This window comes from Orycteropus afer, unplaced genomic scaffold (genome assembly GCF_000298275.1).
Source record: "Orycteropus afer afer isolate SDZICR_OR568_19922 unplaced genomic scaffold, OryAfe1.0 scaffold00080, whole genome shotgun sequence".
Lineage (NCBI taxonomy): Eukaryota > Metazoa > Chordata > Mammalia > Tubulidentata > Orycteropodidae > Orycteropus > Orycteropus afer.
In genome coordinates, this window is record NW_006921667.1 from 3377326 (window position 1) to 3398741 (window position 21416).

At 47.7% G+C, this 21416-nt stretch overlaps 1 protein-coding gene across 1 annotated transcript in view; it reads right to left on the bottom strand.

Annotated features, from left to right (window-relative positions):
• The window catches only part of GRID1 (glutamate ionotropic receptor delta type subunit 1), a 1411601-nt gene that overhangs the window by 1066020 nt on the left and 324165 nt on the right, over window positions 1-21416 (bottom strand). Inside the window, exon 4 of the mRNA XM_007941430.2 lies at window positions 1726-1931. Within this exon, the coding sequence (XP_007939621.1) occupies window positions 1726-1931 (206 nt within the window). The remainder of the gene's footprint in view (window positions 1-1725; window positions 1932-21416) is intronic.

Below are 21416 nucleotides of genomic sequence, written 5' to 3' on the forward strand. Positions count from 1 at the left end.
CCTGGGGAACCAAGTAGGCAACAGGTCAAAGGCTGAGTGTAACCAACACTGCAGGAGTCTGCATAGATAATCACTTAGAAATAATATCTTTAGGCTACCAGTCTTGGCTAGGTCTAAACCGTTACAAAGTCTAGAAACAGAGACAATGGCTGAATTCATCTGGAAGGGAAACCCATACATACATAGAGTGAAAAGAGAATGGATGCTTGTTGAGATGCTATGTGCCAACTGCTTTGTATCTGTCATCTTGTTCATCCCTATTTTACAGACGAAGCAACTGAGGACAGGAAAACTTCCCAAGATCATCCAAATAATAGGTGGGAGAGCTGAGGCTTGACCCCAACTGTATAAAACTCTAAAGCCAATTTTCTTTCCACTCCCATGCTTAACAGTTGAGCAGAGGAAAGGAAACAAGGAGAGGAGGTAAAGAGTTGGTGAGAAGAGAAGGGAAGAGGCTGGTGGTAGAATCAGTCCACATCCTCACTGGAACAGGTGCAGGTTGGGGAATTTAGTAATAGAAAAGCAGCCCGGAGATCAGACTTTTGCAAATACACTGCTGGGAACATTTTGAGAAAGGCAAAACACATTAGTGGTGCTAATCCTGGGCTGCCCATTACTCGACTAAAGCATGCCATACATGGAAACATGTTCTCGTGAAAATGCCAGAAGTCAATGGGATATCACAGCCTGCTGACCACCAGTGCCATCCAGGGCCTGATTAGCCAAAAGCACCAAGGCTCCCAGTCAATTGTACCAAATTAACCACTCCGAATTTTAAGTCCTCCAGCAGGGGACTTCATGCTGGATCCTGCTGCATAAGGTAGCGTTTTCAGTAATAATGAATTATAGCGGAACATAAAATAAGCCAGCAAATTACATCAAATGGAATTAGTATCATCTGCCTTTTGCCTCATCTTACTTTCCATCAGAAAGGGTCAAAAAGGAGACTAAGACTGGGCTAGGAAGCTGCAGGGAGCATCCAGCCACCCTATGATCCTTCAGTCCCCACCTACTCTCAGGCACAGCACAGCCCCAGCACACTCCTCACAACTAGCTCAGGTCAGAGAGACACCACCAACCCAGCACTTTCTCTCTCTGCCATTGAATCATTAGGCTGTTGCCAATTGGCCAGTTCATAGAGTATATCTACCTGTCTCATCTCAAATTAAATGACTCTTTGTTAAGCAGGTAGGTGCTGTCTTCACTAGAACTTCTTAACCTCTAACGGAGGTGTGTTTAAAAACCCCACAGATTAGTCCAGGCACCAAAAAGATTAAACACACACTCCATGTATTACTTGGTAATATGCAGCAAACACATTCTGCAGGAGCTAACAAATACCAAGGCAGAGCTGGCCACCTCTACAGAGAGCTAGAAATTTATTTTATCCCTAGAGGCTTATACCTGTCAGCAAAAAGAGGGAAATTAAAAGCAAATTAAACAAAACAAAAATAAATAAATAAATAGAAGGCTGAATGTTGCCTCAGAAAGGCAGCAGTGATGTATAACAGGCTCCCTACCAGCTGTCCCCAGCCCCTCCAGGGCTGGGTAGGCCTTGGCGACTATCCAAGACCAATCAGGAGGAGAGCTGTGCTTGGGTCTCCCATTGAAGCTATGTGTGGCTCCACATCCATTCCAGACATCTCCAGTGAACTTTGCCACAGCCCAGATGAGCCATCTTCATCGATAGCCCTGCCCCCAGCCATTCAGCACAGGTTGACCTACCTCATTGATGAAGGCATGGGCCCCATGTGGGCTGAGCAGCAGGATGGCACGGCGTAGAGTGTCCCGGTAGCGGTTCAGCTCCTCCGTTTTCATGGTGGTGAAAAGGCTGGTGAACACGTGGCTGATGTTCTTATCCACCTTCTGTAAAGAGACATCAAGGCCCAGCCGTGAAGCCTGGTCCAGGAAGCTTTGTAGCCCACGGATATCTGAGCAGGGGGAAAGGAGGAAGAAAAAAGAGTTGTCTGTAAGTGGGAAAACACTTTGGAGAGCCTGTAAGTACAACATCTTTAACCTATAAAGGCCATTCTCCTTCAAGGCTCCCCAGAAGAAGGAGAGTAGCCAGGACGGGAGCAGAAGTCAGGATATATCAAGGCTATCTCTAAAAAGGGCAGGCACAGAGTTTTAGTTTACCTCCATGATCCACAGATTGGAGGTTGAACACCCATTTAGTTCTGTATCCCTCAAGAGGATTCAGTCCTAGGGTGGGTATCTGCCATGATGGGGAGCCCATTCTGCTGTCCACAAATCCTGTAGCCAGAAAGTGCTCCTTTTTCCTCCCTATTCTTCCATTCAGCAGACCCAGTCCTCACAGTCTGTCCTCAGGGCCACATGTGCTGGTGGGCCCTGACTTGGGCCCTGTTCAATCTACCTCTATGTTTTCTGCTCAATGGTGAGCTAAGGCTGACATATCTTATCTATTAAAAAGAGTAGATTAGACACAAGTCTTGACCTGACCTGGCCCAGCCTCAAGACATGGACCAGTTCTAGCCCTTGGTGCTGCTCTTTGTCTGTTCCCTTTTAAGCCTATCCTGAGGCCAAGGACCATGTCTTATCCAAGGACGTGGGTTCCCACTGCCGTAACGGCACCCTTGCTTTTGTGGATGAAACTCTCCACCTCCACTTAGTTTCCATGTGTCCCTCACTCCAGGTCTAGACAACCATTGCATCACTTTCTGAGTGGTCAGGGATGAAGAGATGACCCAAGTGGCCCACAGAGACTTATTCCTGGGATCTGGCTGGAGCATCTGGCACAGGGGCCTCTTCTCACCCATGTTTGCCAGGAAGGCAGGAAGCAAGCCCCAGGCAGGAGAGGAGTGTGGAAGCTGGAATTAATTCCTAGAAGATGGTGTCCAGGAGGAGCCTGGTGCCCAAGTACATTGCACATTAGTACAAATCTGCCTTTGTGAAGGTAAACTTTATTTTGAACCAGGGCTCAAATCTTCTCTCAGCAGCCTTGGCTAAGCCATCTGGCTTCCCTTTTTGAGATCCTCAAGGAACAGAGCCAATGCAGAGGAGGTCTGAGAGTGAGGCACAGTCCCTATGAGGTCCCTGGAGCCTCTGGACCAGCTGTGCCTGAAGCCTCTTGCTCCAGGATTTTCAGCTCTGCAAGCCAGTCAACTCCTTTTCTTGCTTAAGCCAACTTGAGTTGGATTTCTGTCACTTGCAGCTCTAAGTCTCAACCAATATGCCACTTCTTCAAAGCCTGGGAGGGTTCCTTAACCTGTCCCATCCTTGCATCCCACCTCCCAAAGGCAAGGCTCACCCTGTACCATGCCCTTTAGCTATGCTCCTGGGCTGGGAACAGGCCTCCCAAAGGATGTGCTAGACCTACCCAATACATACTTTGCACTCTCTCAACCATTGCCAGGTTCATCTAGTCACCAAGTCAAAGCGAGTAATTTTCATTCAGTCAGACTGTTATTTTCCAACTAATTTCTTTCCCAGAATTGTATTCCATATCCATTATATGAATTGAATTGTGTCTCCCAGAAATATGTGTTGGAATCCTAAACCGTATACCTATGGATGTAATCCCTTTTGGGAATACGGTTTTCTTTGTCATGTTAATGAGTCTATTTCTGCATAGGATGTATCCTAAAACTAATCACTTCTGAGAAACTAAAGAGAGTAGATTAGACACAGAAGCAAGCACAAATAGGGAAGATAGATGCCATGTGAAGATCACCATAGAAGCAAGGAACAGAAGCTGAAAGAGATGAGGATCTTCCCCCAGAGTCAAGAGAAAGAGACAGCCTTCCCCTAGAGCTGGTGCCCTGAATGCAGATCTCTAGCTTTCTGAACTGTGAGAAAATAAATGTCCATTTACTAAAGAGACTCATTTGGTATATCTGTTCTAGTAGCATTAGGAAGCTAAGAGAGTGTTCATTCCACAAACCTCGTGAGAGCCCCAGGAGCTAGATGCTCTGTGAGCTGCAGGAGGGTGTCTGGCTCCCAGCCTTCCCCAAAAGATGGCTCTCTAGTAAATATTGTCACTGGACTGTGACAATCTAGATCTGTGCTTGGGAGGTGCAAAGAGCCAACTCCTAACTCATCCATACACAGAGAAAACACTTGAAACCCTTTGAGATAGGGCAAATGTGTGACTGGTACTCAAACCCTGGACTCTGGGCTCTATCCCAGCCACAAGCTGAGGCTGCCACCTTTTCATAAGAGCTGTGCTTCCTGGAGCACAACCATGCATCTGAGCCCTCTCGCCCACCAAGCATGGCAGTCCACTGAGGCAGAGAGGATGGAGGTACCATGTAGCAAGAAAGTCCTCTTTGCCAAGCCCCAGGACCAAGACAAAGTGCCCTGCACAAGACTCGCCAAAACACAAAGTAGGAAAGATGATTGACCAAGGACAGGACACAGTGTCTTCCACCTTGGGGCTGCCAATACTCACAGGTGAGCCTGCTCACATCCCTGGAGATCTGCAGGCCAAAAATCTTAAGGGAAAAGTTTGAAGAGGTCATTAGAGCTTCCTAACCTATCAGAGCACAGCAAGGCAGAGCACATCTCTGCAAACATGCAGAGATGTTTGGGGAACAGAGAGCTTCAAGGAGAAGGCCCAATTGGACATCAGGGCTACCACCAGCATCATTCCCTGGCCCCCAGCATCATTCCCACACACCAGCACAGGCATCGAGCAGCCATCCATGCCAAAATTAGCAGCAGGCTCACTGCTGGGCTTGCAACCTCTGGTCACCTGGGCCACAAATGCTTCCCCTTAGTTTCTGCTGTCCGATACAGCAGCCACAAGGTACATGGGGCCATTTAAATTTAAATTCATTAAAATTACATCAAATTACAAATTTGGTTCTGCCATCACATGAGACCCATTTCAAATAGTCAACAGCCACAAGCAGTTACCATATTGGACAGTGCAGATATAGATCATTCCCATCACCAAAGAAAGAAAGTCCTATTGAGCAGTACTGCCTAAGAAAATACCACTTAATCAGTGTGATATAAACAGTGTTCCCAAATATGAGTGATCAGGAGTATAGAGGTTCCCATAAATGGCCTCCTCACATACATACCTTTTGTTCAGCAACTTGGAAATACTCTCCATCCAGCTCCCACGCAAGGAGCTCCCTGCCCTGCTTTAGACGTCAGGACAGTTGACAAAATGAAATAAGCAGAGGGTGAAGAAGTGTCTGCACTTCTTGCTTGTTCCCTGTGCTTCCATGAAAACATCTCCAGCTGGCCTGCTGAAGGTGGGAGAAGGACCAGGAGGATAATGCACTCATCTGCAGCCACAGGCCAGCTACACTCAGAGGCATTCATAAGCCCAGAGCAGATTGCCCAGCTGACCTCCACATTTACAAAAATGACAAATGATTGAGGTTCTAAGCCACTACATTTAGAAATGGTTTGCTTCATACCCATGCTATACCACCAAATGAATTGGTTGCATTCTGTCCAGTGTACATTATAGAATCTTCTGTGTAAGAGCAGCACCTGTACTTTCAAACTCTGGACCACTCCCTGCTTGTCTATAGCTCTGTCCACATAGGGCCAACTGTGTCTATGGCTCTGTCCACATAGGGCCAACTAAGTGAGGCTATGGTCTGCAGGATGTTCTGCAGCTCTGACTGCTCTGCAGACCCATCATTTCCCCTGGACACTGGTGGTCCTCCCTGGCCCATAGCTGAGGCTCTACCATGCTGGGATCCAGACCAGAATTCATGGAGAGGAGGGTAAAATCCTTCCCAGGGAAAAATAGTGGCTATAGGGAGACTATAGATGCCACCTTGAGACCCATCGATGCCCCCCCCAGGCACTTCAAAGGCAACTTTGTCCTTAGAGGGGCAGAGACAGCCCTGTCTGCAAAGATGTGTCTTCACATGTCCATGAGCAAGTCAGTCATATGGGTTCAGCATAGCTCCATGGTCTGTGCACAGGTGTGTGAGTCCAGAGGCTACCAGTATGGCTTCAGGACCTCACACACCCCACCAGGATGGACAATCCTCCCAGGCAGAAGGAAGTCCCTATAGTCCCTCACCCGAGGTCTCTGCCAAAACCCACCTCAATTGCAGGACTGTTTCTCTTACCCAGGACAATGAGGTACCCTTGGTGAATGGCCACTGTCTCAGGCCCACATGGAGAGTCCAAGTACCCAGACTCCTGCCTGCCTCAGCTGTGCATTCTGTGCTCTGGCCAGGTAGCCCCAAATGGGACCAACCCATCAGAAAGAGTTTTGTCTCCTGTCAGGAGCTAGCTCCTCTTACACTTGGAATAACTGATACAGGCTGGGCAACTCTCCCAAGGGACCACGGCCCCTGGCTGTTGTTGTTGTTGTTACGTGCCGTCGAGTCGCAACTGACTCATAGTGACCCCTCCTTGGGTTTCCGAGGTGGTATCTCTACAGAAGTATATTGCCCAACCTTCCTTCCGAGGAGTGGTTAGTGGGTTTGAACCTCCAGCCTTCTGGTTAGCAGTCAAATGTTTCAGGCACTACGCTACCAGAGCTCCCAATTGCCAATTCCCATTTGGGTAAAAAGGTGAACTCCCAGCCTCTGTTCTCAAAAGCTCTTATTCAGCTTCACTGTAGGGTGGTGGGGGGTAGAAGCGCAGTTGCAAGTGCCAGCCACCTGTGCAGCCCTTGGTCCCACTCCCTAAGGAATGGGACCAAGGAAATCTGTGTCTCCAGAAAAAGTCCTTTTCACCTTGAAAGTGCCAGATGTCAGGTGCTGCTCCCCAGAGAAGGACAGCTCCCCAAGAGGGCCCACAGGGACAGAGGTGGGCTGCTCCCTGGTTGGGAGAGCAGGCAATCCATGAGCCCCAAGATCCATGGAACCTTGGCTCAGTCTTCCCCCAGCAAGCTCCCTATCTAGATTGCCTGGATAGCCCACCATGCTGACACAGCTTCCCCAACCAACCACCCTCTATTAGGGTCTCATTACACCCTAGCCCAGCAAAGGCAGAAGACAAAGAGTCCCCTGCTCCCTGAGGCTGCAAGGAGGCATGAGGCATGTGGGGAAGAATGTCCCCACCAGCAGGGGAGGGAGAGCTCCAAGGAGGTTCTCCTCCCTAGGAAAGGAGGCAGCTCAGGAACATAGGGGTCCTGAGTGAGTACTGGGAGAGCATTTTCCACAAGAAACTTGATGTAATGACCCCCAGGACAAGCAGCCAGTCACCAGGGTTCTTTCCAATACCCAAGCCTAAGTGAGTCCTTCCTCAGCATACACTCTGTGAACTTATTTATTTCTTCCCTACTCCAATCTTTATTGGGAGCCTTCTCTGTGCCAGGCACTCTCCAGGTGTAGGGGAATAAAAACAAACAAGCCCCATTGTCCTCTGCATGGAACTGAAACCTCAGAAACTAGAGAATGGGACGTACAAACAAACAAGAGACAAATAGCTTATTTCCAGAGTGGTAACTACTCTGAAGAAAACAGACGCTATGCTGGAGGTGACTGGTGAGGAGACATTAGCATGAAGGAGCAGCTACAGAAACATCTTGGGAAGAGCACTCCAGACAGAGGAACAGCACACAGAAAGGGTGTGGTGGCAACATAAGGACTCTGACACCAAATGAAGAAACCCTTGCTCTTAACCAGAAAGGGGAGGACCAAGGGAACTGGAGACAGCAGAGCTGCCAGGGAAGAAAACAGGGTAAGCAATACCTCAAGACACCCCACCACAGTGATGGCAGGGAAGACTTGGGTTTCAGGCCAAGCACCCTGGCTTTCAAACACTCTGCCTGGGCCCCTTGGTCACTTGGGCTTTGTAAATTTCTAGATAGAAATGTACATCTGCTTGCCCAAGGACTCATCTGGGAGGGAGAATCCTCTGCCCAGCCACAATCCCAGATATCTAGGCAATAGTCATGGTCTAAGGTCTCAGTAAGCCTCCAGAGTGACATCTTTTTCCAAATAAGACCATCTTCTCTCACTATGGCCTGAAGAAGCAAAGCTCAGGGAGAATCATATGAGAAGAAGATCTGTTGGCCTCACTCCTCCAAGTGGAGCAAGGCATGGGTTCGAATCCTACCCTCACTAGCAGGTGGCCTTTGGCAAAAGCCCTCTCTGAGCCTGTTTCTTCATCTGCAAGACAGAGCTCACCAGTGTCTTCACATGCATGCTGGGCTTCTTCAGGGAGGGGCTGATATTCTAACTGGCACACTGCAAAATATATGCTTGGTGGCTGTCAGCTCCCTTCCAACCTTCTCATCAGCACTGCAAGGAACGTGCCCAAAGGGCTCCCAAATGAGCAAATCATCTTTCTTGTTCTGGAGGCTCATCAAGAAGGGAGATGCCGTCCAGACAACTGGATGACACAATAGAAGACTAAAAAGGTCAGCTCTCCCTTCTGTGATAATGGAAATCCCAAAGTTTTAACATAGCTAAAATGTCATTGAAAACTCTCTGAGAAAGAGAACTAATTTCTGTTTCTAACAGGGGCCAAATAATATCCCGGAACCCTCTTCTCTGAGCAAGTGGTGCAAATGATTAATGCTCAGCTGCTCAACAAAAAGTTGGAGGTTCAAGTCCAGAAGAGGTGTCTCAAAAGAAAGGGCTGGTGATCTACTGCTGAAAAACTAGCCATTGAAAATTCTACGGAGCACAGTTTTACTCTGATACATATCAGGCCACCTTGAGTTAGAGTTGACTTGATGGCAACTGGAACTGTTTCTGCTCCAACATGTTTCAGAACCAGCCATGGACAGCGAGTTCTGGCAAGGGAACATGGACCCTCTATAATGCCTAGTGGGCACATTACATAGGGTATCTGCACACGTGTGGCATTGCAGGTAGAAGGACATATGTGTAAAGCATCCCCAGGTCCCTTCCTGGACCCCCTGCCATGGGGGATATCTGTTGATTATAACATGTTCCACTTCCCACTAAGCTCTTCTCCTTTCCATTTAAAAAACAAACACAAGGGAAAAACATTTTAAATAATAAGGCTGGAAGATCGAGATTAAAAACAATTTAAAATAAACGTCTATTCTGGCACTTTGGAAAAAACATACCACGCTGCATTAAGTGCTTTGAATTAAGTAAATTACACCAAGTAACTAATTTACATAATGATCAAAATTTGCATTTTACACATGTTAAAATGAAAATGGATTTATAAAATAATTCTTCACCAACTTCTGTTCCATTCAGGTTCCATTATTTGGATAAAATTTTGTGTTTATCTGCTACTGTTGTCCATGTTTCATATCTCTAGCTCCTTCAATATTTTTTTTTAATCTGGCAGTTCCCTTATTCCCATTGCAATAAATAGTCACTTTGATTTGCAATTCCCTTCTGTCAACTGAGTGAGATCATATTTTTAAAGAATCCATAATATGCTAATGATTCTTAGAATTTTCACAAATAAAGTTTGATGTTTGTGTCACCTTTCACTTACAAGGTATTTGGTATTGATTTTAGCAGTTTTTTCTCCAGGATTTGCAGGGATGGTTTGCAAAGTCCTCTGGTTTTCGATGCCATCTTCTCAAAATGAGGAACCAGGCTAGTATTTACAACAGGCCTGCCCAACGGTCCACCAGGGAGGAAGAAAGATCCCAGCTGGATATGCCCAGCAGGGAGGTCAGTATAAGACCCCCCAGGAAGAGCTACCCTCCAGCCCCTTCAAGTCCTTGGTGCCCAGCAGGTCAGGAGCCATAACTCCCTCTCCTCCATCTGTAAGACTCTTAAGTGCTCTGTTTCCTTTCTCCCTTTGGACAACCTATGAGGAAAGGATAACCATTCCTACTTCACAGGTATAAAAGAATTGACAACCAGAGAAATTTTGTCCCTACATCTACACACATGGCCAGCAGAATGAATGGCCCATGTCTGTGATTTCAGAACACTATGGATATTGCCCTGGGTTTCTCTCGAATTTGATTCCAAAGCAAATCTGGAGAATTTCCAAATGTTCACCCAAAACAGCCATGTTTCAATTTCCAAGAGGCCCCAAAGCCATGTCTCTGCTTTTTGTCAGTGGCCCAGCCAGATGACCTTCCCCCATGGTATTACAGGACTACCATTACTGAAATGGGGATGATAGGACAATCCTTAAAATAAGTGCTTACTAACAGCAGACTTGGTGTAGGGAACTTCCCTAAATGCTATACATATCTTTTCCATTTATCCCCAAAACTACCTGATGCAGTGAGAACCTGTGCACTTCCCACTTCACAGCTGAGCACATCAAGGTGGCCCCATGTCAAGGTACAGAAGTTAACATCTTGCCAAGGCCATTCAGCCAGTAGGGTGCTAGAAGGACACGGGGTTTTGAATCCAGGTGCTCTGGCTCCAGAACCAGAGCTCTGTACCCATGTCTGGCCAGTCAGCCAAAGGCCTCAGGGAAGGCACAAAAATGAGGCATATCTGTGAAACCCCACCACAGCCTGGCACCCACACTTCAACCATGCCTTGCATACCCCCAAGATATCAGATGATGCCTATCTCACAGATAAGCCACTGGCTCAGAACAGAGCCAGGAGGCAAACCCAGATCTATCTACTCTGACAAGCTCTGCTCTCCATTACACTCAGGTCAACCCTCTGACCCCACCCCAGACCCACAATCAACCCATGCGGCCCCAGAGAGAGCTCAAAGCACCATGGTCAAGTCAGAGAGTTTAGCTTTGAAGGCTGGTAGGAAAGTGAAGGCATGACACATGTCATTAGCAGCTGTTCATTTGCAATTAGTGTTAATACCTGACACCAACTAGTGAGATGCAACATTCTCATAATTCTGGAAATGATTGCTGGGAAGAAAAGAAGGAGCCCTGGACTGGGTCCCATCCCTGCAGACTGTCAGGGGTCTCCCAGGGATGCCCCCTGCTAGCCCTACTCCTGACTGACCCCCAGGAAGACCTTCCTGATACTTGAGACCAGAAGCAGCCAGACGCATGTGGGGCTCCCTGGTCACCACAGAGGCTCCCACCTCCCTTGGACAAGGCTACAGGACTAGCTCCTTGCTCACTTAATTCCTCAGATCCTCACCAATGAGTGTGGTGCCCTGTTGTAGTGTCAGAGATAATCAGACACTGCCCCCACCTTCAAGGAACTCAGCAGAAATCAGAAAGTTATACCCTACTCAAGGCCCATGCTAGGGATGGTGAAGGATATGGAGAGTAAGCTGTTTGTCAGGTGGTGTTAGGATGAAAGGTCTGAGGAAGTAACCTGAGAGTACACCCCAAAAATGGGCTTGTACAATGAAGAGACATTTTCCAGGTAGGCAAGAGACAGTGAGTGCTCAGGCCACCAGGACGTGGGCATCAAGGCCTCCTGGAACCAATGGCCTGTTGGGGGACCTGCTGATGTTTCCACTGGGCATGAGCAGAGTAAGGATGGTGTCCCCCACAAGGAAGAGAATCACAGTGGCATTCCTGGAATGAGGCAGAAAGCACAGGACAGAAGGAGGACATCAGGCCAAGATCAGGACATGTGAGCACAGCCATGACAAACCTATCCCTCTCATCCACCAGAGTCTGGTCTCTGAGGATGGAGAAGGATAGAGAAGCAGGAAGGCAGTCCCTGGGGTATCCCTGGAGCCCTGAAGAGCACCTGAGAGCACTCACCTCCCACATCCCCATCCATACACCTGGAGCCCATGGCTCTCAGTGGCTCCTGCCTGACTCTATGGCTGCTGGGTGGGAAGAATATTATGTGTCAGGGCTTTGGGATGTGACAAAGAGGAAATGGATGCATCCACATGCTGTCTCTTAAGCTCTCTGATCTCAGTGGTCCCCTCTGTAAAATGAGCAGAGTGACAAATTCAATGATGGCCACAAAACACCTAGGGCAGGGTCTGGCTCATTGGGGATCAGGAACACAGGTCCCACTCTCTCCTGGAGCACCAGTTCCTTCTCTGTGGCCAGCCTCCTACCTCTGTGTCCCATCAACCCTGGTTCAGTGGTCCTGTCTCACATCCTTTAGATTTCATAGCAAATGTTCTGTAACTTATGTTTGTCACATTTGCTCTTTGATACTTGAGTTAATTTGTCTCCTTTAAAGCCCACCTTTAAAGAGGTGGTGCCTGCAAAGCCAAAGATGGAGATAACTTGAAGAGGCCACAGTTGTCACCACAGGCAGCCCTATAGAACAAGGGCTCCAGCCAGGCCGCTCCCTAGCCACACATACCCCAGGGACCAACTGGAGCCACTCTGGCACTACTACCCTTGAAGACCTCGCAGTTGAGAAGGAGAGACACATAAAAAGCTGTTCCAGGAACAACTCTCTGCTTAAGGGGCAGATATGGGCAATGCCAGGTAGAAAGGGGCTACAGGAGCAGGGTCTTCTGCTCCAGGGGTACTAGGGTTAAGCCTGAGCTGACATCCACCCAGCTTGGAACTAGTCAGGCAGAGGGATGGGCACCCCTCAGGGGAGAGTGGAAATGAAGATGGCATTGTCAGGGCCTTCTTTGCTGCATGAGGGAGTAGCACCCAGGGGTACCATATAGGTGAGGCTGGGATTCAGGGCACAACAGAACACAGAGGGCCTGGAAGAAGCCAGACAGTAGGGACACTCCCTGAGGTGTAAGAAGGGTTCAATTTGGAAACATAAGTTTCACAGTTCTAGGAGGTAGCAAGGGTGTGACCTGGAGGACAAAGGCCCAGAGGCCAGCAGAGGCTAGGGTGTGACCTAGGAAGCACCAGCAGAGGCTGAACATGGGTCAGGCTGGGGCACTGACATGAGGATGAGGGCCTTTGGCAGCGGAAGAGGGAGAAGAAGGAACAAGGGATGACAGATGCTCAGGTTTTGCCTGCAGGGTCTGTGGATAGTGAACCAGTGACAAGGGACAAGGAATGCTGGAAGGATGGGTGGCCAAGAGACTCAGCCCTGGGAAGACATGGCTCAGCCCCAGGCCTGATGCTGTGTGCACAGAAATGCTTCTCCTTCACTTTGCACGCATTCATTCACATACGCTCAGATGTTCGCACTCACACGCAGTCACACGCTTATACACAATCAGCTCACCCACACACTCATGTGTTCATACACACTCACACTCACACTCACATTCATGCACACATACACATCCATACCCACATTCATTCACACATACACACAATCCTCCTATGTATTTACATTCACTCCCACATATCTATATTCACAAATACATTCACTCACACTCACATATTCTCTCACACACTCACTCATATATATTCTGCTCACATTCAGTCACATACACACTTGCTCACATACACTAATATTCATTTAACCACACACACACACACACACACACTCTCGTTCACACACAACGTGTGCTGAAGTTCAGGTTGTACTACCACATGAAAATCTATTGCTAAATTTTCAGTAATGTTGTGAACCAGTTATTAAACACAGACACTTTAAATTATATGAGCTTAAAATGAAACAAATTACTGTAAAACAAAATTATAAATTCTCAACTTATCACTACCTAATCAGTTTGTTACATTTTACTTTTATCTCATAGTGCCTAAGGCACTTGACTGCTAACCAGAAGGCTGGTGGTTCAAACCCACCAGCCACTCCTTGGAACGAAGGTGGGGCAATCTACTTCCATAGTGATACTGCCTCAGAAACCCAAGGAGGGGTCGCTATGAGTCGGGGCCGACTCGACAGCACATAACATCATATGCTTCAGGGCAATTCCGTCTATTGAGTCGGTATGGTGTAAATACTATGTAACAGTGTATTACAGGCATCTTTCTCTTCCCACATTTCTCAAAATCAGCCATGGTGGGAGTATTTACACCATAGGAATAAACAAATGCTTCAACACAGGGCTTTTATTACTATTATTTTAGAGCCAGTTGTTAAACACATACCAGTAGACCATATCTCACACAGTTACACATATTTCACACCCTCATAGCTCTCATACAAATATAGGCACACATAGCACTTATTCCCACACACTTTTCTAGTCACATGCACACTCACACTGGCGCACACTAACATACACACACATTGACAGTCAACACATACATATCATCAGAAACCACATCTGCTCCCAGGGAAGAATGAAAGCTACTCTGCCTCTGAAAAAATTGAGCATCCTGCTCTCCCTTGCTTCTCTCCACCCTCTCCTGATCATGCGGAGCTGGTTTCCCCAGAAAAGTTTGTGCTGCTGCCTCCCATACTGCCTCGGAAGCAGTGGCTCTCCACCCCACTTTGGTGATTGGAGAGCACAAAGATGGCAAAGACTATTCATAATTGGGCCAGTGGTCAAAGGATCTGGTGCACTACAAAAACTGGGCGATGGGGCCAGACTCCCCACCCAGGCAGCCTGGCCATTCTAAGAGCCCAAGGGCCTCTATGGCCTTATGCAGACTGGCTTTCAAAACATACCCATTAAATCACAAAAGTAAATTCACATCTATATTAATTAAGAAGCCACTCTGCCAGCCTCCGCAGGCCTAATAGGACTGCTAGGCCATCCATCACAAGTTAGTTACATCTTGCCGTAACCTCTCAGGCCAGATTACAAATGGGATGCAGGTGGGGGCCGAGGGAGGCTGAGTATTATGCTGAAATGTAATTTGAAATTTCCTTCCAAAATACCATCCTCAAGGCTGATCCAACACATCTCCCTCACCCACCCAGGGCCTGCCATAAGCAAAGGCTAGATGAAAGAGGGGGCATCTATCACAAGCTGCTGGGAGGCCCTGGAAATGCCAGGGTTGCTCAAGGGCTCCAAGGGGGATGCAGACAGCTGGACTAATAGGATGATCAATGCTGGGGGTGGGACAGCCTCAGCAACAGGAACTTGGTTGCCAGGGCCAACTCCATCCCTGCTCCCCCTCCTCCTATTCCAAAGAGCAGATGTCCTCCTGGCCAGGAGCAAGGGGCCAAGGGGAGTAGGGGAGAAAACTCCCAGTCATGAAGCACTTCTGGATGCTTCCCCGCACACTCTCACATGCTCCTGATAGCAACCCATGAAGGCAGCATTATTATTTCTAATTTCACATGAGGAAACTGAAGCCCACAGAGTAACTCAAGTAATAGCTGAGCCAGGATTGCAAACCCCATAAGCCTGATTCTGCAATACTCTGTTGTCTTTGGAGAAGCAAACACAACAGTGCCTCAAGTTAAGTTTACTGCACACACTACCATCTCCAGGATGGCCCAGTGACCTGTCAAACTCTGGGCAGGTCTCCATATCCCAGGGCCCATCCCAGCAGCAGCAATTGCCTCTGAACATGGCCCTGGTGGCCAAAAATCCTGAGATAATTATTTACCACTGCATACCCCAAGTGCCTAGCCCAGAGCCTAGTACAGAGCTGCTGTTGTGTACCATCATGTAAATTCCAATTTATAGCAACCCTACATAGGCTGTGGGAGCTCTGGTAGCATAGTGCCTAAGGCACTTGACTGTTAACCAGAAGGCTGGCGGTTCACACCCACCAGCCACTCCTCGGAAGGAAGATGGGGCAATCTACTTCCACAGTGATACTGCCTCAGAAACCCAAGGAGGGGTCACTATGAGTCGGGTCTGAGTCGATGGTACATAACAACAACAACAACATATAGGTTGTAATCTTTACAAGAGCAAATCACCAGGTCTTTGCACCTGCAGAGCCACTGGGTGAGTTCAAGCCATTGGGTGACCTCTTGGATAAGCCAAATGCTTAACTATTGTGCCACTAGGGCACTTTGGCACATAGTAGCTGCTCAATAAATCCAGCCAGGAAAAATGGTTGAATTAATACAAGGCAATTCTTCATGTGGAGTAGAAGCTCAGGTCCAGGAAGACCCTGCACCATGATGCAGAAGCCCAGGCCAACATCAGGCCCTATAAGCCGTGGAGGAAGGGCTGGCAGACTGCCATACAGACTGGTTCAAAGTACCCACCCCTGTCCACAATGTCTTCCCCAAGAGCAGCCACCACACAAGAAGCCCTAGCAATGCTCCAGGTACTGTCCAAGCCCTATGTATTGCCATCTCATTTTTCCATCCCAGCAGCTCTAGCAAGGCAGTTCTGTTATGATCCTTATTTTATATATGGCAAAACTGACTCAGAGAGGTAGGTGCTACAGCCAGATTAAAATCCATGTCAATCTGACCCCAAAGTCCTTCTCCTTAGCCTCTGCTATACAGGGACACTTCTAGCACCCCAAAGATCTTCATCACTATTAACCCCTTCACCTCCTGGGAAAACCTACCATCAAATGTGAATGCATACTCTGCCAAGTATCCCCTCTTCCCACTACAGTGTCAAGGCTCTGTGGCTGGCTGAAGGAAGGGGACCATCCTAGCCTGCTACTGGATTCTCAATGCCTGAATGTCAGCCTCACTGGGCCAGAGTTAGCACAAGCCCATCACCCCTGTGGCCTCAGCACAGGGTACCAGGTGAACTCCATCAGAGCCCATAACTACTTTTTCATCAACTTAGTAAGAACAACTAGAGCTATAGATGGGGATTCTGAGTCAGAGTTGTCAGCAATTGTACTGATTTACAGTTTAAAAGGAAATAAGCATCCTGAAAGCATTTAGAACTGGTCCTAGTCTTCTGGAATAGCAACAGAACACTGTTAGATGAGCAGTTCATTGTAAGCTCTGCAACTGGGAGAAGAAATTCAACTGTCTATTCACTAGGGTTGGGTCTTCACTAAATAGCTGGAGGTAGCAGAGCTCCCCTTCCCACCTGCATCCCCTAACCTTGTCATCAGCAGTAAGCAGGGGACAATCACAACCCTCAGGATTCTCTTCTGGAGGTAATGTATTGAGAACCATAGGAGGGAGGAAAACAGGAACCTCGAGCCAGGCCTTGGCTGTGGCTTTCCTCAAGGTCTGAGCACCAGCTGGATGGAGTGTAGGCTTAGGCAAGATAGAGGGCAGGAGAACATTCAGGGGTATGAGGATAGGTGCAAGGCATTCAAAGGTGTCTGTGATGGGTGGAACCGAGTCCCCCAGACATACGGTAGCATAGCTAAGTTCTGATATCAAGCTGCTCCCAGAAGAAGGCAGGACAGAATCCAGAGAATGCCAAGCATGCAGTGGCATACCAACTCAAGCTTTAAATCCTCCCCTTTACATGTGAGGCACATTCCAGAGGTCAGAACCAGCACACGACCTGAGAAGAAGGGTTCTTAATTTAGTGAACCTTTATTTAGTGAGAATTTGGTGAACAGTGTCAGGAACACAGTAGGGACCTCCATCATAAAAAAATTCTCACTCCAGAGCCATCTGCCCCAATTCCAAGGAAGCCATGAATGAGCCTACAGCCTGTCACAGCTTTTATGGGCATCAGAATATTTTTGTCCTTTATGACCAAGATTCTGTCCTACCTTGAAAGGACTCCCAGACATAAAGAACCACCTTGTGTAAAGTCACAGAGGTATGGAAGAGACAGAAACCTATTCAGAAGGCTGGGCTAAAGGATAATAGGGCAGGAGGCAGAACACTCAGGAGACTCTGAGATGTAACTCAGGAGTTTCATGCCAAATTAAAACACAGAGATCTGCAATATTTCCATTAGTCAGGCTATGTATCATAAATGGGCAGAAGATAGGAGCTCCTGCACCATCCAATGTTGATTGTGATGGCCATAAGCCACATGAAACTACTGAGCATTTGAAATGTGGCTGTCAGTCAGTTGTACTGCAGTGGTTTGCATGTCGCTATGATGCTGAAAGCTATACCACCAATATTTCATACACCAGCAGGATCACCTGTAGTGAACACGTTTCAGTGGAGCTTCCAGACTAAGACAGACAAGGACAAAAGACCTGGTAGTCCATCTCTGAAAATGAGCCAATGAAAATCCTATGGATCACAGCAGATCATTGTCTAATATAGTGAAGATAACCCCACTAGGTTGGAAGGCACTCAAAATATAGAGTGGGCACAATGGGCTCCAATATACCAACTACAATGAAGTGGGTATTGAATTGGATAATATTTTATTCTGTGCACAGGAGACATCATGGGTCAGAGTCAATCCCACAGTAACTAACAACAACATTAAGTATAAAACAGGCTGAATTGTGAGGATTTAGTACCTCCCTCAAAAAAGTAAAATATTTCATTAATTATTTTTTATGTTGATTATATGTTAAAATAACGAAATTGAGCTAAACTAATGCATTAGCCTCAATAAAATATATGATTAAATTAATTTTACCTGTTCCATTGAATGTTGCTACCAGAAAATTTTAAACTACGTATGTGGTATGTTTCAATTAGTGCTTGGCTAGAGTCTTATCTGTCCCTTACTACTTGCCCTGGACATGGCATGACTACCTGTTGTGCTATAGGAGTAGTAGCATAACACAGTGGTTACATTGGTCAGGCTTCATCACAAGGCTCTACCCTTTATCAACAATTTGATCTTGACAACTTGCTTAACCTCTCTCTGCCTCTGTTTATTATCTATAAAATGGAGATAATAATAATACTAAGCATATAGGATTCTTATGAGAATTAAATAAACTAGTCCATGCCAAGCAAGCATATCTATACCTCGCACATAGTTAGTGATTGATGGAGTGGCTATATCATCCTCATCCTACTCATTCTCTCATGTGATCCTAAGCATACTTGTCCTCCATGATATCAATCCCTAAGTATCCAAGATGAGGAATGGCCAGGAGTTCCTACAAGGGACCAGCATGCACACATGCTATGACAATCTTGTCATAGCCCCAACCAGAGGACCCTGGTGCCTCACAAGTGCTCACTCTGAGTGTGTCCTCCCTTCCCACTAAACACACTCCTCTAAAGCACATATTTGGTTTCAGTCTCTTGGAATTCCAACCCAGGCAGGACTACCTGCTCTTCCTCTCTCCTCAGCCACCCCACCTCTTGCAGGTCCCCCTGTACCACTCCTAGCACCACCACTCTCAAGTTATAGCTTAGGAAGAGCAACACTATGAGTGTAGAAACAATCATGCCAGCAGGACAGAAGTTCAGATGTGTACTTTCTGGCATTTGGAGCAAGGGCAAGGAGAAGGTAGGGTCAACAAAGGAACCCAGAGCTGAGTGACCAGAAGCCAACAACCCATATTCTGGTCCAGAGACCTGCCTATAGACCTGCTCCAGACATGCTGAACAGAGAGGTTACCATCAGCACCCCAGTATTCTAGAAAGGAGAAGGCCACCAGCAGGCACTGAGGACCTACTGTGTGCCAGGAACAATTCACATCACCTTTAGCCCTTACTACAGTCCCAGATGGGAATAGCACCCCCATTTTTATAGACTGGTGAGCTGAGGCTCAGAGAGGTTCCAGTGGTTTGCCCATGGCATAAGTGGTAAAGGAGTGCATAGAATATAGGTGCATCCAGATGGAAGTCCACTATCTTAGGATGGGACGGCACTATTGGAGCAGGTACTTAGCATACCAGGAACAAAGCATCTTTGTCCCAGTGGTTGGAAGCCTTTATTGATCTCTCAGTATCTGTTTGGACGTTCCCCTCCATCCTCAAGAACCAGGCTGCTTTTGTTAAGAAGTGTTTGCCCAGCTGGCTCTCTCAAGAAAGCTGTGCACCTGACCTGGGCCTCCTACCTCTCCACTGACACTTCCAGTAATGGAAGCCAGACTGTACTAGTAAAACCTCCAAAGAGCCACAGTCACCAAAAGTTCCTTGCCCTGACCACTCAAAGCCCAGAGATGCAGAGAACTGAGGTATGAGCCATGCTGTTCAGAGTAAGAGGCAACATGAGGAAACAAGCAGATATCAGGGGCTGTCAAGAAGGAATATAAGCAAATTCCAGGCTGTGTTCTGAAACCCAGCACATTTAAGTTATCAAGGAAACCTGCAATTTTGATGTTGGGATTTCTGAAGCCTCAGGAAGTGGGTAGCCTAAGAAGGGAGTGTAGAAAGCGGAGAAGCGACTTAGTCTGGGGAGCTAAGATAGGACAGGTAGTTGCAGGGAGGTGACACGTGGATGGAAGCACTCACTAAGTACCAGGTACCGGAGCAGGCGGCAGGCATATGTTAACCCATCAAGAGCTTCCCTCACACAGATCAGAATGTTGAGGCTCAGAGGGGGTACTGAATCAGGAAACAAGCTTAAGAGATGAGGGTGGGGCCCTGCATGTGTGGCACGTGGGGTCTCCTGGAGGGCTTGTTTTTGCATCAGTCAGAAAACTCACTTTTACCAAAATCCCACAGAACTCTTAACTACGTCTCCTGGTTGTTGGCAGGGCATTGGGTGCAAGCAGCAGAGACAACTTGCAATAGATCTGCCCAAAAGACAAGAGTTCCCAGTGGCAGCACCAGTGTTCACTAAGGGCCTCAGTCACTGAGAGGGCTGGGAATGGAAGGCATTGATAACAACATCTCTGTCTACTTGGAAACAGAGAGGAAAATCAAACTAAAATTACATCCAGCTCCTTCCTGCTAAAACAAAATCAATAACGAAAGCAGAAAAACAAGTACATTTTATTTTCTAAGAACTTTCCTGTGAACACTCTGTTCATAGGAGGGAAATGTTGCTGTCATGCAGGGAGAGCTCCTGGTGGCCAGTGGAAGCCAGACCTGTTCCACGGATGGTGAGACACAACAATAGCTGAAGGCCTGGTCAAGTCTTGGCTTGGGGTCTGGGCCCGAGTAACTTCCGGGTGTATTTGTACTACCAATTAAATTTGGAGACTTTGGTGGGTGGTTGCCTGGATAGCAAGGGGGAGGTTAAAAGGGAGAAGGTGTGGCCACCACAGGGAAGGAACTGCCTCAAGATCAGAGGGAGGAAAAGGACAAGGTCATAGGCCGCCCTCACTGTTCCTGCTTACGCGCCCGGGATCCAGAAGGAGAAGATATGATGGAGCAAGTATATCCCAAGCTTGCCCCGTTTGGGTCTAGCCCACCTTTCCTCGGCTATGCCCTACCTAGGGAACATCTACAAGGCTCAGCAAGATGGTGGCTACCTTGCACACCCACCCTCAGTGCTCCTTCTCAACTCCCCCAAAGGTCAGCATATTTTGAGTAAAGGCTCTTTTGAGAGCCCTGAGATTTGATCCTGCAAACTTTGTCTTGACAGTGAGGCTAAGTAAGTCCCTCTGATGAGATCCTTCCCAACTAACCTCCTGGGGTCAGAGAAAGGGCAGCCAGGAAGCCCCAGGTCCTAGCCGTGAGGACTCAGAGAACCTTGCAGAGGTCACAGAGAAGGCCTAGGTGTGAGCTTCAGATGCTCTGTGAGGAACATGGGACAGGGAGCCCAGAAGGACTCTGTTCCCACAGGTATGACACCAGCCCTGCCTGGGCTCTTCAGGCAACCTAGTGAGAACTTGGGACGTGGACCAGGATGCCCCTTCTGTGTGGGGAGTGAGGAATTACTGCCTCCTACTGGTAGCATAGTGCCTAAGGCACTTGACTGCTAACCAGAAGACTGGCGGTTCAAACCCACTAGCCACTCCTCGGAAGGAAGATGGGTCAATCTACTTCCGTAGTGTTGGGAGCTCTGGTAGCATAGTGGCTAAAGCACTTGACTGCTAACCAGAAGGCTGGTGGTTCAAACCCACCAGCCACTCCT